General features: G+C 41.9%; 1 protein-coding gene across 1 annotated transcript; it reads right to left on the reverse strand.

Annotated features, from left to right (window-relative positions):
• Window positions 1–4573: 4573 nt before the first annotated feature.
• On the reverse strand, window positions 4574–10868 carry LOC125725210 (uncharacterized). Its single transcript, XM_049001932.1, has 4 exons — window positions 9249–10868; window positions 7918–8232; window positions 6654–6781; window positions 4574–5824 (listed from the first exon to the last, which is right to left on the reverse strand). The coding sequence occupies exons 1-4, from the start codon at window positions 9367–9369 to the stop codon at window positions 5714–5716; spliced, it is 675 nt and encodes a 224-aa protein (XP_048857889.1). The 5' UTR covers window positions 9370–10868; the 3' UTR covers window positions 4574–5713.
• Between the last annotated feature and the right edge of the window lie 4162 nt (window positions 10869–15030).

Here is a 15030-nt window from a genome sequence, read left to right on the forward strand (position 1 = left end):
TCAAGGGCATCCATCCATCCATCCATCCATCCATCTTTTCATTTCCGCTCCTTTCTGGAAATCTTTCTAAAAACCTTCTTAAACGGGACTGTGGAAACTAAGATGAAATACTTCCAAAATATAAGTGATTTGTTTAAAACTTCAGCGATGCGTATTTATACTTGCAAGGATTTTCGACGGATGGTTTCCTTGAAGCACGTTGTTCCGGAATCCCTGGGCTGTGGCTGTCTTTAGTTAGCTGCCTGTGATTTTATGTGTTCACTGCCTGCTCTGCCCTCTGTCACTGGAAACATGTAAATTTGACAGGAACTGCTCAGCTTGCACTGGTATTTATCTGCATGATTTCATAATGTTCTAAAAATTATATCCCAGATCTGTCTGCAGATCTGCTTGGAAATTAGCAGGTAAATACTTACTAAGGCAGAGAGTAAGTGAAAGACAGGCAGTCAAGCTAAGATTAAACAACTTTTTTTTTTTTACTCTTGCGGGTACCCTCTCTCTTCAGAAATGGAGAAGTTTGTTGAATAAATTAAAACATTTATGCAAGATGTTCTTCTTTAAATTTGTCCTTTCAAGCAGCAGCGGTGGGAAGTTCAGTCCTCCGTTGATTCATCGCTGAAGTTGTTATCAACCGATTCGCTACATTCATTTCCTGTGGTTTGGAAATATGGTGTGGAAATATCTACTTTTTTCCATACTCACATCTGAGTGAGATTTTTTTTTGTGGATTTACAGAAGCATAAAAATACCCTTTTCATTTGGGTCATTTTGGGTTTTTTTTCACAGGCTTATAAAGTCGGCACGGATGTATGTTTAGTGTCCTTCTTTACGCATTGACCAGTCCATCCAAGCTGATGCTCTCTCTGACCAGCAGCAACAGCCTGTGCAAAGACCTGCTACCCCGCCAGACCTCCCTAGAGCTCCGAGATGCTGACAGGCCTGCCTCCACCTACGACATCAAGCACCAGAGATTAATGGGAGGAACCGGGAATTTTGTGAAGTGCGGGGTTGAATTGCACCTTTTGCAGGAATACCAGTTCACCTTCAATTTGACAGCCCCTGTCTGTCAGAATGCTTGTTTACCCAGATTATGAAAGGTTAATTCCGGTGTCTGAGACTTGAACTTCTCACCAAAAGCCATCTCTTTTAAGGCAATGTCTCCGATTCTGTCACTTTGTGAAACATGCTGGGGGGGGGGAGCCCAATGTCTACATCCCCCCCCTCCCCCCACATTGTCTGCGATCTCTCCTGTTGACACTTGTCTCATCTCTCACATCTCTTGTCTCTTATATTGCAGGTTTGGTCCTCCCGTCACAGGTCTGTATCCTAGGTGACCTTACCACATCTTCCTGAGGACGGTAAATGCTACCTGTCGATAAGAATTAAAGATTTTTCTTTGTATTGTTTGTCATTGTTATGAAACAAACAAGTCATTCTTATTGTTTAACAGCAAAGTGATCTTTCAATTTATCCTCGTAAGCCAAACCCTTTGTAATTAACCAAAGGACCAGTCTTTTATGAACAGTGGCCTACACGTGTACATGCAAACCATTTAGTTGTTTTTATGGTTCATAAGTTACAAATCCAGGCCTGTCGGGGGATAATGTTTCACTACTGACTGGATATTATTTCTTTGACTCTCAAGCAAAACATTTGATAGTGGGTTGTTTTCACTTTTTTTTGTTTGGATGCACAAACTTCCCGGCATTGAAAAGCACGATTCGTAATTTGAAATTCTGCCTTACCGTCAGTAACCTCTTGTTAAACAACTGAGAGTTGCAATTTGACTTTCGTTCCGACGAGAACAGGAGGGAAAAGCTCATAATGTGCGACGAAATGGCAAATCGTTAAAACCTGCAATATAATGACTCTGCATAATCAGTAGCAAACATTCTGAGAAACTGAGCCGCAGTGCAACTGAAAACCTCGCAAATCGGCTGAAATATGGGATGTGCACAAAGTAATGAGAGCAGTATGCCATTTTAGTGGCTTAATGATTAATTGTGCAATTAAACCAGTCATATAGAAAGAGCGCTTTACTTAAGATGTACTTTGAAACTTAAGATATTATGGAAATGCACAGTTGTATGTTGCATTCATTATGGGTTATCGCATTATTTCATGCATCTTTTCCTTTGCAAATAGCAAGACTTTTTAAAAATTTCTTTTTAAATTTTAATGAAAATCAGAAACTGTCAGTTGTCACCAGTTGATGAAGCCAATATCAGTCATCTGGTTAGAAGTCTATCCGTTCATCCATCCAGCCAAAGATCTTTCAAGTGCTTAACCAGTGCAGGGTCACCAAGGGCCTGGAGGCTCTTTCAGGCAACACAGGACACAAGGAGCACCCCCTGTGGGTCCCTCTCAGGGAATTTGCTGATGATGACATGGTGCTTGGAGTAAAACTGTAGCCTCATCCATTCTTTATATTCACCTTGCAAGAACCTGCTGATTGTACGTGTCTGCAGTCATATCGGCTGTACATTTTGGTGAGGGAGGTAAACTGCTTGCAAAACTCATTTAAAAAACAAGCAATCAGGTGTTGTGACTCGTATAATCTGTGTCAAAACATACAGATACACAGAAGTCTTAAGGCCAACAATATTTTAACACAGAGGCCTGCCCAACATTGTGTGTGTGGAGTTTGCGTGGTCTCCCTGTGTCGAATGGGTTTCCTCTGATTAGTCCAGCAATCCCCCCCCCCCCCAGTTCCACAGTCCAAAGACATTAATTTAGGGTAGTTAGTGTCTCCAAGACTGTTTGCCCATAGAGAATGACTGTATGTGCTCTGCAGAGGATCAGCATCCTGTGCAGGGTGTTACACTGCCTTGTGCCAAGGTTCGAAGCCTCCCCACAACCCTGTGACGGACGGACGGACGGATGGAAGGATGGATGGATGAGTGTTATTTTTGTACATTTCTCTAGAAGATCGTACCGAATTTGTTACAGTCACATCGGGGGCAAATTCAGCTGCATTTTCAAATTAATAATTAGAAATTTAAAAGCACAAGTCTTTCAGTTTTACAAGTTGCTTTGCTGGTGATCTGAAAAAAATGTACATGCAAAACGATGAAATGAAAAATGCAATTATTGCTATAAAACAACGTTTGCTCTGTTGTGTGCAACACTGGTTGGATTTTAACTGAATTAGGTTGTTTTTCTTGGCATTTGAGGAGGTGAACTGGTCAGTTACCTGAACCTATAATGTACTGCTGTGCATTATGCATATTTATCGGTAACATGGCACGCTGTCCGTAGCTTCATTTCTGGTTTGGCCGTTTAAGTCAAAATTATCATATTTTCATGCTGCATATTTCTGTTCTTTCACAGCTTGTATAATTGCGATTGTTTTTTTTTTACTCCTTCCTGTGGTTAGATGGAATTTCCCCTCTGCTGCTATGCAAAAATAAAATTTATTGTGTTTTTTTTTACCGTTTTATTTTTTTTTATTTCTTTTTTGCGTAACGCAATGCCCTCTTATCCATTTGAATGGACGACAACAGTCTCCGCACCGCTCCTACTGTCTCCGGTCAGCATAACGCGGCTGATGGATTTTGAGAGCAGTGTGATGGACTCTGTCTTCCACCAAAGTATTTGCCCACATATCCTATGATCTTTTCATATGTGCAAGTCTTGCATTGATTAACCAACATGTTATGTGTGGCATCTCTTCACATCCACAGCTAACTTGTACTTTACCAGTCCCTCACAAGCTGAACCTGGCAGCACGGGTACCTAAGTTGGCATCTGACGGCTGTGTGTTTCTGATATATTACGTCACCCGCATGTCACCCGTATGTCACCTGTACATCACCTATATGACACATCTGATAAATAAACAAATGTAAATGTCTTGAATATAATGTTTAACAAACACATATAATCAGCCCATTACAAGACATCTTCTTTACGGCGTAAAAATCATAATAGGTTTTTATAATGGAATGACGACAGTCTGATATCCAGATTACATGTATAATGAGAATTACAGAATACCCTAAAATGCAACATACGTGGGAACATTCAGCTTGTTCAGGCTGTCACACTATATCTGAAAGTTGTGAATTTGATGAATCTCTAATTTAACATTCAGATGGACACCTGATTTTCAGTTTAAATGTCTTTTTCGTCATTTTGCATAGTTAAACTATATGCTGATTAGTCGTTAGCACGATATCTCTCAAATTTCACTAGAAAAGAGGATTTCCTTTTAAAAAAACGAAGAATGGGGTTTAAGTCATTATTTTCCAGTCATCCCCGGAACAAATGACACAAAATATCATAAATGATTTTTTTTCTATTGTTCTGATTATGACGCATTGTCGGGGTGTGAGAATCTCTTTGAGGAAGTCCTGTGTCGTGTCGCTATGGCAACGTAACTAAGTGTTTATCGTGGTAGCGAATACTGCCCGCTTGTGGAAATTATTGTCATCGACATGCCTGGGTCAAAAACGTATTTAACGACAGCTTCCGGTGCATTACAGAACTCGACTCAGAACACAGAAAAAAAGTAATAACTGTACTCTGTAAAGTGTTTACATTGACTTGAAAATGTTTAACAAAGGGTACAACATTGAAATTTTTGATATATGGTAAAATGTTTATTTTCATTAATAACTGATGAGCAAAGGCATACATAATAACTGCAGATATGAATTCGTTTATGTTTTGGCTAAACTTGTGAAAAGACATTGGCCACAGGGGGGCGCTCTACCCTTGATTTAGTTTGAAGTTGAGGTAAATACGCTACCGTCAGGAGTTCCGCCGACAGTATCCGTTTTTATCTAAACGTTGATTTAAAGAATGGTTGATAACTATAGCAACCATGATGCCATATTAACCAGAATAATATAAAATTTATCTGCTATGCGAATTCTGCAGGGAGCCCCAACAAAACATTTTCTTAATACTCGTCCTATGCTCGGGGGTCGGTACCTTGTGTTTCATGCTCCCTGTGTCTCCCTGGTCCTTCACTATAAAAACGGCTAGGAGATTGGGGATGGATGGATGGATGGATGGATGGATGAATGATATTAATTAGCCATCTCTTTTAGTTAAAATATTTTAAATAATTTTAGATAGTGTTCATGGCAAAAGATAAGTATTCTCCAAGCAAAAAAAGGCCGCAAATTTCAGCAGGACTCCAGCTTCTAATGAAGCCTTCGTAGAAATTACGTGGAAGCTATAAATCCTAAAGTAAAATCTGACATTCCGAGGAATGTAAACAGGACACACAAGTGACAGTAACACACTGGCTCACAATACTGGGCTGTATTTGATTACTGACATATACAAACAAATGGGTACAAACAACAACCAGCATCACCGTTCAGTTTTAACCCACTTCAGGGAACGATGCTGAATAAATTATAAAACGTCTATCCTGATGATGGGGACGGACCTGACGAGAGTCCTGGAGCTGGGTCTGGTTGCCAAAACATGGGTCTCGTTGTGCTCAGAGTTTGCATCGCTCACTGCAGGAATGGTCTTCTTCGTGCTGCACAGTAAATTATTTTCCTTTAAGAGGACGGGGAGATGACTGTAGCTCAGGTGTGGATTCCTCGGCAGTTCTTGTCTCTGCTGTAAGGTTCACCTCCTCTGGGATTCTTATCTATTCGTGTATTTCTGTTCGCTCGGAGCCTGACTGCGTCTCACGGCGTTCGTTCGCCGTCAGGCTTCCTGGCTTTTCGCCAGACGCCTTCCGAAGAGGTCCTCAGAGCCCACATGCTTTCCGTGACTGCTGTGCCTTCCTGTGACTCGTCACACCTCTGGGTTTCATGTTGATGTAGTCGTTCTGGCTGCTGTCCTTGCTGTTGAGTTTGTGCTGGAACACAGACAGGTTTTTCGGACACAATATGCAGGACAGCTGACGGCTGGAGACTGAACCTAAGCGGCTCTCAGTTCACATCCTTAACCATTTCAACTCATTTTGAAGTATGTAATATTCCGTAATATACACTCTGTGGCCAGTTTATTAAGTATAACTGCTTGTTGATACGAGCACCGAATTATGTGGTGGCAACTATATGCAACTATATACACACAACACACAGACAGGGTCAAGAAGTTCGGTAACACGTTACATTAACTGCACCTTCATAATGCATTCATAGAACATTCATAAGCAGGACGTACATATACCTTAACATCCTGACATACTTAAACAGCTATAAAATACATTAATAACAAACATTATATGACAATAATAAACATTATAATTGTCTAATCATATAATGTATATTAAAGCAGTTAAGGTGTGTCAGGATGTTAGGGTATACATGCTGCTTATGAATGATCTATGAATGCTTTATGAAGGTGCCGTCAATGAAAAGCACTTCCAGTATTTACCTTCATGTGTAGCTAAGCATATGAACGGTTAAGATGCCTGAATGTGGTGTCGAATGTTCCCTGATTCTTTGTGCCTGTTGTGGTGTTTCCAGCATCTCACTACAGTGTCCACAGTCTACAGAGTATCATATTTAAAAAGTATATTAAATACTGAATTAAGTTATTTAAAATGAAATTCAGTTAAAGACATGTCTCTTTAAAACTCAAAAATGCTGAAATGATGCTCTTTTGTAGGGAATTATCCTAGTGTCCAGATCTCGTGTGCTTGTGAATAAGTGCAGCGTGGAAGCCGTGTAGTTACCCACCCCAATCCTGATGGCGATGCCAGTGATGACCAGGCAGCAGATGATCAGCAACACGAATCCAGCTGGCCAGGACCAGGGCTCACTGGCAGGTGAACAGCTACGCGTCTGGGATGGTGAGCACAATGTTTCTGTAAATCAACGAGACAGCAAGACTCATTGATTAAACAGTAAAACAAGGTTTACTGTATGAGCAATGGGGTATGTAGCAGGAAATGTTGAGGAAACAAGTTCAATTTGATAATTTCATTTATAAAGTTGTAAAGGGGGGCGGTATGGTGGTGCAGTGGTTAGCACTGTTGCCTCACACCTCTGGGACACGGGTTCGAGTCTCTGCCTGGGTCACATGTGTGTGGAGTTTGCATGTTCTCCCCATGTCGTCGTGGGGTTTCCTCCGGGTACTCCGGTTTCCCCCCCACAGTCTAAAAGCATGCTGAGGCTAATTGGAGTTGCTAAATTGCCCATAGGTGTGCATGTGTGAGTGACTGGTGTGTGAGTGTGCCCTGCGATGGGCTGGCCCCCCATCCTGGGTTGTTCCCTGCCTCGTGCCCATTGCTTCCGGGATAGGCTCCGGCCCCCCCACGACCCAGTAGGATAAGCGGTTTGGAAAATGGATGGATGGATGGATGGAAGTTGTAAAGGGGAAAAGCGTTACTTTTCACTGATCCACACACTTAACATTACTTTTAATTCATTCCACTCATGATGACGTAAGCCATGGGCGTCGCTAGCCCCTTTTACTGGGACACGTGCCCCAGTGTTTATTTCGTGTGCCCCAGTAAAATCTCACGTTCGAAGCATATGGGTAATGCGAGGTAGGGGGCTTGTGCCCTAGTAGGGCTTCATGTCTAGCAACGCCCTGACGTAAGCAAGGAAAAAACTACAATGTGCTGTTTTGGGGTTGGTTTATTAATATGCCAGCCTTTCGAAGCCGACTTATTTTTAACGTATGTTATTACGAATATTCAAGTTTGCTATTTAGTTAACGCGTACATGGCCGCACTACTGCGCAATTTTAAACTTGAGAAAATGATTTTCCTCTCACAATCTATAGGCTTTAGAAGTCCGACACCAGCTAATAAACAATTTTCGCGATTTCGGTGAAACCTCCTCTAACTGGTCTTGTTCGTCGACTGCTTGGTCTGCGTTTGCAGCGCCACCTGCTAGCCGAGACTAAACCGCGGGGTGTGGGTGAGGGTCTGTGAGGGAGGAGACCCTCCTGCTCCTGTCTGACCACCATATGCCCAGGTGCTGTAGATGCATGTACCTTTTTCATGGACTATGGTGTGCTTCCCCAGCTCCAGAGACTTGTTATCTGGTACGCAGGTGTACAGCCCGGTTCTGTTGACCATCGGTCCGTGCAGCCTGAACTGCGGATTCCCGGACGCCATCTCAAAGTCAATGGTCCGGTTCGCCCCCATGGTCTGGTTATCGCCCAAGTCGCTGGAAGCAATCTTGGTCTCGAACCTGAACAATTCAAAGTCTGTAGAGGAGTCCTTCCCTTGGTCCCCGCAGGAGACAATCACTGTCTCGTATTTGGTGACGTCGACGATGGATATTTTTTCAAAGGGGTTGGGCTTAACTGGGGGAGATAAAAAGCTGTCGATCAGCATACTGACAGGTCAGCCAGGTACACCGATCGCTTGTAGTGCCTAGAAAGTGGGAGCGCAAGTACCTCTTGCGCTTTTGTCAATCAGTTCACTTTTAACCATTTCCCCCCACCATCGATGACATTAGAAACCTTCCGCACAGTTCTAAGGCATTGCAATGAGGGTTAGAGCTGTGCCTTAGTTTAGATAAACCCTTCTCGGCATTAAGTTCATTGCAATGAAAGCAGCCTGACTAGCCGTTCGCTATGCCCTTCATTTCTCACAAATCAGCCTAAGCGCTTTGAAGCCAGCTGCCCTAAAAACAAGTGGAAAAGAAAGTATGATTCACCCACGAATTGTGTGTTAACGTTTTTATCACTTTTCTGCTCATGAGTGGGATTTTTAATGCCGAAATTGTTCTTAAATGCCATAGATCAGTTATTTCTCTGCGTCTATATAGCGTTTAAATTTTTTTTCATTTTTAAATGAATACTTTTAAGAAAAGTAGCTACTACGCAGCTAACGAAGTACTTTGTTTCAGTCAGCTGAAAGAGATGTCAAAACATAAAACAATGAATTTACAGTCATATTTTCTTATCATTATCGATGCTTTACGGTTAAACTTTAAACATACTCGAAATACCACCGTTTACTCATTTTTTTTAATTATGAAAGGGGTATAGGCCTAAACGTGTATAAAATGCATATTTGTTCAACAAAGGGTCAAGACTGTATTTGTTTAATGCGGGCTCCTGCGCATATGCCAGGCAGAATATATGAGATCTTACACTGCACTGGACAGAAATTAATGTAAATTATCCTTAAAAATGCTACAATTAACCATTAATCGACTTCAAATTACGAATGTAATCCATACGTTGTAGTACCAAAGACAACGTTAACAGTTAAGTTTTAAACAAGTGCGAAAGGTGGTGTTTTATAATCGGACAGCTCTGAGCCTATTTACTGACATTTTTTAAATTAGAGGCATCATTTAGGCATAACTCACCTTGGCAGCCGGTCAAGTACCGGGAAAAGCTGATAGTGAGTATAAGGGTTATAATCCACACGTGGTTCATGTCGCCTGCAGCTCGGCTCCCAGCTACTGTCGCCCCCAACCTGATGGCCATTTAACGCCCGGCTCCGAATCGGCGCGATGTCAGTCGCTCGTAGGCTGCCGTCGCTTCCCACCCGGGGACGCTGGTAAACGGGACGGCCGGGCAGCGGCGCGAAGGCGCTCACCGTGCAGAGCGACCGATAAAGCGCTGTCGGTATACGGAGACTAACTGGCCTGTATAGTATATAGACTGCTGTGGAATAATGAGCGGAGCATCGGTGCATACAACCCAGACAATGCAGGCAGCCCCCTCCCACGCGAAATACCGCAAAGAATTACAGTTCCCGAATGATACACATTGAACAATTCGCTGTATTAAACATAACCATGCATTTGTGGGTAATTTTTGTTGCGGCTTTTCAGGCGGAAACGGCCGCAGTATTTACAAATTAACAAGAAACATTTATAGTACAGCTACTTTTTATTTTCATAAATGGACCTGTTGTCTTATAGGGTTCGATTGTACTTTTTAAATTCGTTTACTGCGCACTAATCGATGTTGCCTAAACAATTTTAATCGGTTAAACCAAACAACTAACTGACAACAGGCTGCAAAAAAATCCTGTTCATTGACATTCAGAATGTAACACTCAGTCAAAATCCAAGAGAACTAATGTGGATTGATGTGATTTAATGTATCGGGTGTATGATTTAAAATCTAGTGTATAGAAGTCTCATTTGAGGAGTTACTACATAGGCCTAATTTTATTTTGCTTATTTAAGACGAAACCACCAAAATTTAAATCTGCCATATAACTGGCGCATAGCTCAATGCTGTAGGATTGCTTATTTTCTGTTATGTCGTACTTGTACTAAGCATCGTTTTATGATTACTATTACAATTCTGCATATCGAAAGCAAATGTAAATGTTAGGACACAAAGCATCCGTGTTTAGAGGTTGCCCTATATTTCAGATCAGTGCCTTTGGAACAAAGGCGCAAAGTCGGTAGATAACAGGAAATTGTTTTTCACTGGGATGTAAAGACACGTAAAGCATCCCACGGTAAGCGCGCTGCACTGCCAGTGGCGACGCGCTGCACCGGTTCCAGTCTGCAGTGTCGCAGGAACCGCGAAGCTGCGGGTTTCCTGTCAGCCCACGGGGGGTGGCGGCAGTGAGCGCGCACATGTCAAGCGGATCGTGCTCGTGGAAGGAACCACCGAGGGTGCGACCCCCCAACCTCCTTCCCTGGTCAGGCGTCCCCCAGGGAAATCCCGGGGACCCCCCTTGCAGCCAGCCTAATAGTTTTACGTTGGACCGGAGATTCTTTGACATCAGCAGAAAGCTGCTGCGCGGCCTGGGCCTGTCAGAATGTAACGCATTCCTGGTTATTTTGCTGGTTTCAGGCGGATAATGTCTTTGCGCATTTACGCTTCAAGTAATGTAATATAAGTACCGAGTAACAAAAAAATAGACAAAGGATGGGAGCAAAGTTGTAAGATCAAAAACACAAAGCTAAAACCCGTAGATCAGTTTCTCATCACGGCTCACCCGATTCCAAGAAACGATAGGCGGAACCAGAAGTGAAACGCGGAAATAAAGAAGAAAAACGTTTTTTCTTTTTAAGATTGGAGGGGCTGGACCCTGGACACGTCCGTAAGATCATGGACATGACTTACGTGTGCTTGGGATACAGACGTGATAAATGCGATTTGCTGTGTTTACATGCAATTTTCCAAGCATGAAACTGATGATTGCACGTTTTTCTTTAATCTTTAACCTAATTCACATTTAACTAAATGTGTTTATATATATATATATATATATATATATATATATATATATATATATATATATAGATAGATAGATAGATAGATAGATAGATAGATCACTTTTATTGAACTACAGTCATTGGTTTGGCTACACAGGGATGCCATAATCGTGGGGGGGGGGGGCAGTTAGGACGATTCCAAGGGCTTCCAAGTGGCAGGGGTCCTAAACAATTTGTAAAATAACTGGTTTAGTCTGGACTGTGGGGCCCTATATCATATGCCTTCACGGGGCCCAAAATGTCTTGCAACGCCCCTGATGCTACATATTGATTATTTTGGATTAGCCGAGCGTGCAGGGTAACTTCAGTTAACTTCAGTGTGTTTTTGGATTATGGGGGAAAACCAGAGCACAGAGAGGAAACCCTACGATGACACAGGATATGCAGGCTTCACACACATGGGGCCACTGTGAACTGACAGCGCTAACCACTGTGCCACTGTTCCGCCCATGATTTTATACATTTCATTTAATTAATATTAAAATTGAGCCTGCTTAAGACTTCTTGGGACCAATAACTAGCATACATGATGGTTCGTAGGGATGTATGCTGTCTTAGTTGGGGGTTCGAATCCCACCTTTACCCTGCGTATGTGCAGTTTGCATGTTTTCCCTTTGTTACTCAGGGCTCCAGGGAGTGGTCTCACGGAGCAGGATTTCTGCTTAGCTGGAAATCTTGCCAGATTTAAGGTAGTCTGGGCTAAATAGACTTTATTTTCATCCACTTACATTTAGCGCAGACTACCTTAAATCCAACAAGTTATCCAGCTAAGTAGGAAATCCGGCTTTGTGAAACAGGTCCCAGTTCTCTCCTGAAGAAAACAGGCATGCATTTAGGCTAATTACCATCTCTGTCTTGCAGGTAGCGGGTTACTGTATGTGTTCTGTGATGGTTTGGCATGCAGGGTTGGACAGGCTCCAGTCTCCATGGTGACCATGTCCAGGATAAGCATTTGGAAGATGGAGGAATGCTGAGTCCGAAGCATTAAGGTTAGATTACGTGGATCTCAGATCTCCTGCTATTGTATTTCTTATTAATGAGAACAGGATTGATCCATACTTACAGAAGCAGTACAGCTTTTATTCTGGGTTGAGCTTAAATGGGTTAGCAGGCCTGTTGCTTCCTGTGTTTGCACTAACAATGCATCTGGGTTTCATACACATTCACACCTGCATGCTGTAATAGGTGAAACCTTCTCTCTTCCTCACCAGAATGTTTCATTACCAAGAGCACTGGACAGACAGCAACTGCTGTTTCATAGTCAGCGCTGTTACAGTTGACAGTTAGTTCTGTTTACACACATCAAACAATGCAAACCACCTAAAATGCTTTTAAATGCTTTATAGCCAAACTGTGGAAGATCCCTTGAGTAATAATATTCACAAAGAATATTAACGTACTCATCCATCCTGCGCACATTTCATGAAAATTTTTGGAAGAAGGATGATTAAATTATGTCACCGCCAGTCATCATCAAATATTAAACTTTGTTTGTCTTTTGGTTTGTTTGTGAAAATTATACACATCTATATATATATATATATATATATATATATATATATATATATATATATGTGTGTGTGTGTGTGTGTGTGTGTGTGTCTATAAATATACACATACATACAGGTTTTTTTCTACCTGGAAATGACAGAGGCAGGTCCCAAGATAAGACAATGTACAGGGGGTATAATTGGGGGTATGTCCTGGCGCACTGGCTGAAAAACACCCCCAAAGCATTATGTTCCCACTATCATGTTTGACTGTGGGAATGGTGCTCTTGGGGTTGAATTCTTCTCCTTTTTTACACCAAATGAAAGCCACATCGTTGTGGCCAAACAATTCCATCTTTGTTTCATCTGACCATAAGACCAGGAGTTTTGTTCTTTGACCAGATGAGTTTTTGCAAAGGCTAAGCATGATTTTGTGAGATTTTCTGCAGTGTAGAACTTCTTGTATTTTTAATAACACTGTACTGTGGCCACTGGGACTTTTGGAAATGACCTTATGGGTCTTTCCTGAGTTGTGAGCAGCCACAGAGCTCTGCCGCTGGTCCTCCCTCTGCCGCTGGTCCTCCCTCTGCCGCTGGTCCTCCCTCTGCCGCTGGTCCTCACTCAGCACTTTCGTTTTAGCCATGACTTGCCACAGACCATCTGCAGACAGCTGCTGTTTTGTACTTATTAAGTTAATTCAAAACAACTGCTCAAAATTAATCAGAGTAATTTGAATGTTCTAGAACACTGTGGACTATTTTGAATCGGTTTGAATAAGTTCAGACATACCATTTTTCTTAAAAATGTTAATAAAACATAGAAATGTATTTTTCCCATTAATATCTTTAGCACATTGTTGTGTCATATTTTGACACATGTCTATGGTTGGATAAATAACAAATCACTTAAATCTAAATCTGTCAGAAGTATGAACAATTTTGTGCTTAACTCGATATATACTGTACAGTAATACATAATTTGTATACAACTTAAGGTTAATACATCATTTATTTATCTGTTGTGGGAATGGGACTTCATAAAATAAATTTAATTGACGAGAATCTTCAATTCTTGGTTTTTTGATTAAGTATAAAATTATTAATTGTAACTTTTATAGCTTTCATCTGCCAGTAATTAAGACTTTTTCTGTCTGCTTTTCTATCACTGTAATCAAATACAATAAAATTATGTAAATGGCTGACGACTCACTCAGGAAATGTGACTCAAGAATCGCTCAGGTCGGCAGTAACCTGAATATGTTTCATAATTTGTTGACAGTGAGGTTGTTCACCCACAAAACGTTAGTAATATGTAACATTACAAACTGTTTCCAGCCTCTCCTAAACCATCCATCCCATCCATTTTCCAGACTGGGTCGCGGGGGGGGCCGGAGTCTATCCCAGAAGCAATGGGCACGAGGCAGGGAACCACCCAGGATGGGGGGCCAGCCCATCGCGAGACACACTCACACACCAGTCACTCACACATGCACACCTACGGGCAATTTAGCAACTCCAATTAGCCTCAGCATGTCTTTGGACTGTGATGGAAAACCGGAGAACCCAGAGGAAACCCCACGACGACATGGGGAGAACATGCAAACTCCACACACATGTGACCCAGATCTCCTAAACCAGGGACCACCAAATGCAAATGGCTAAGGATCCCCCACCAGTAACGCTTGATCAGTAACAGATAACTGAGAAATCGCTCGCAGTCACCCTTAATATTTTTGTCTTTGTGTTGGGCTCATTCTCTGGAGGCTAATGGATCAAACACATGTTATATAGGGAGAGAGTCTCGACAATGCGACGCCTTACTAAATGTTTCTGTAGATCCCCAGCCGAAGACCCTTGTTATAAAGCAGGGGTCACCAACATGGGCCCCCCGGGCACCAGAACGCCCCCAAGCACCACATGAGTCGCCCGCGGACCTGATCTAAAAATAGCAGCAGTGAGCAGCGTCTAAAATTTTATTTTATCCTGTTGCTATTCTTCTTTAATCACATCTGCATTTATATAGATTTGAAAATGACAATATCTTTAAAAAAAAAGCATTTAAAACATGTTTATTATACATGAAGTTTAGGTAAGTTTAGGAGGCCGTTTCAAACTGGTATCCCTTCGTATAGCTCAGTACCCGTGAAGTAGCTCTCGGTTTTAGAAAGGTTGGTGACCCCTGTTATAAAGATTGAAGTGCGATGATACAAAAAGCCATTTTTGCGCCCCCTACTGTCGTCAGACGGATATACTGCAGATTAAAAAAAAAAGACGGTTGCGTAATGCAGAGTACACACGAGCCTCGATTTACGAATCTTGGGTATCCAAACACACAGAGTTGGGTACATTTTTTCTTATGTTTAAATTTCTGAAGATATTTTTTTACAGTTGTCCCGCCATGTAAACTACAGCAAG

This window comes from Brienomyrus brachyistius, unplaced genomic scaffold, assembly GCF_023856365.1.
Source record: "Brienomyrus brachyistius isolate T26 unplaced genomic scaffold, BBRACH_0.4 scaffold62, whole genome shotgun sequence".
Classification (NCBI taxonomy): Eukaryota; Metazoa; Chordata; class Actinopteri; order Osteoglossiformes; family Mormyridae; genus Brienomyrus; species Brienomyrus brachyistius.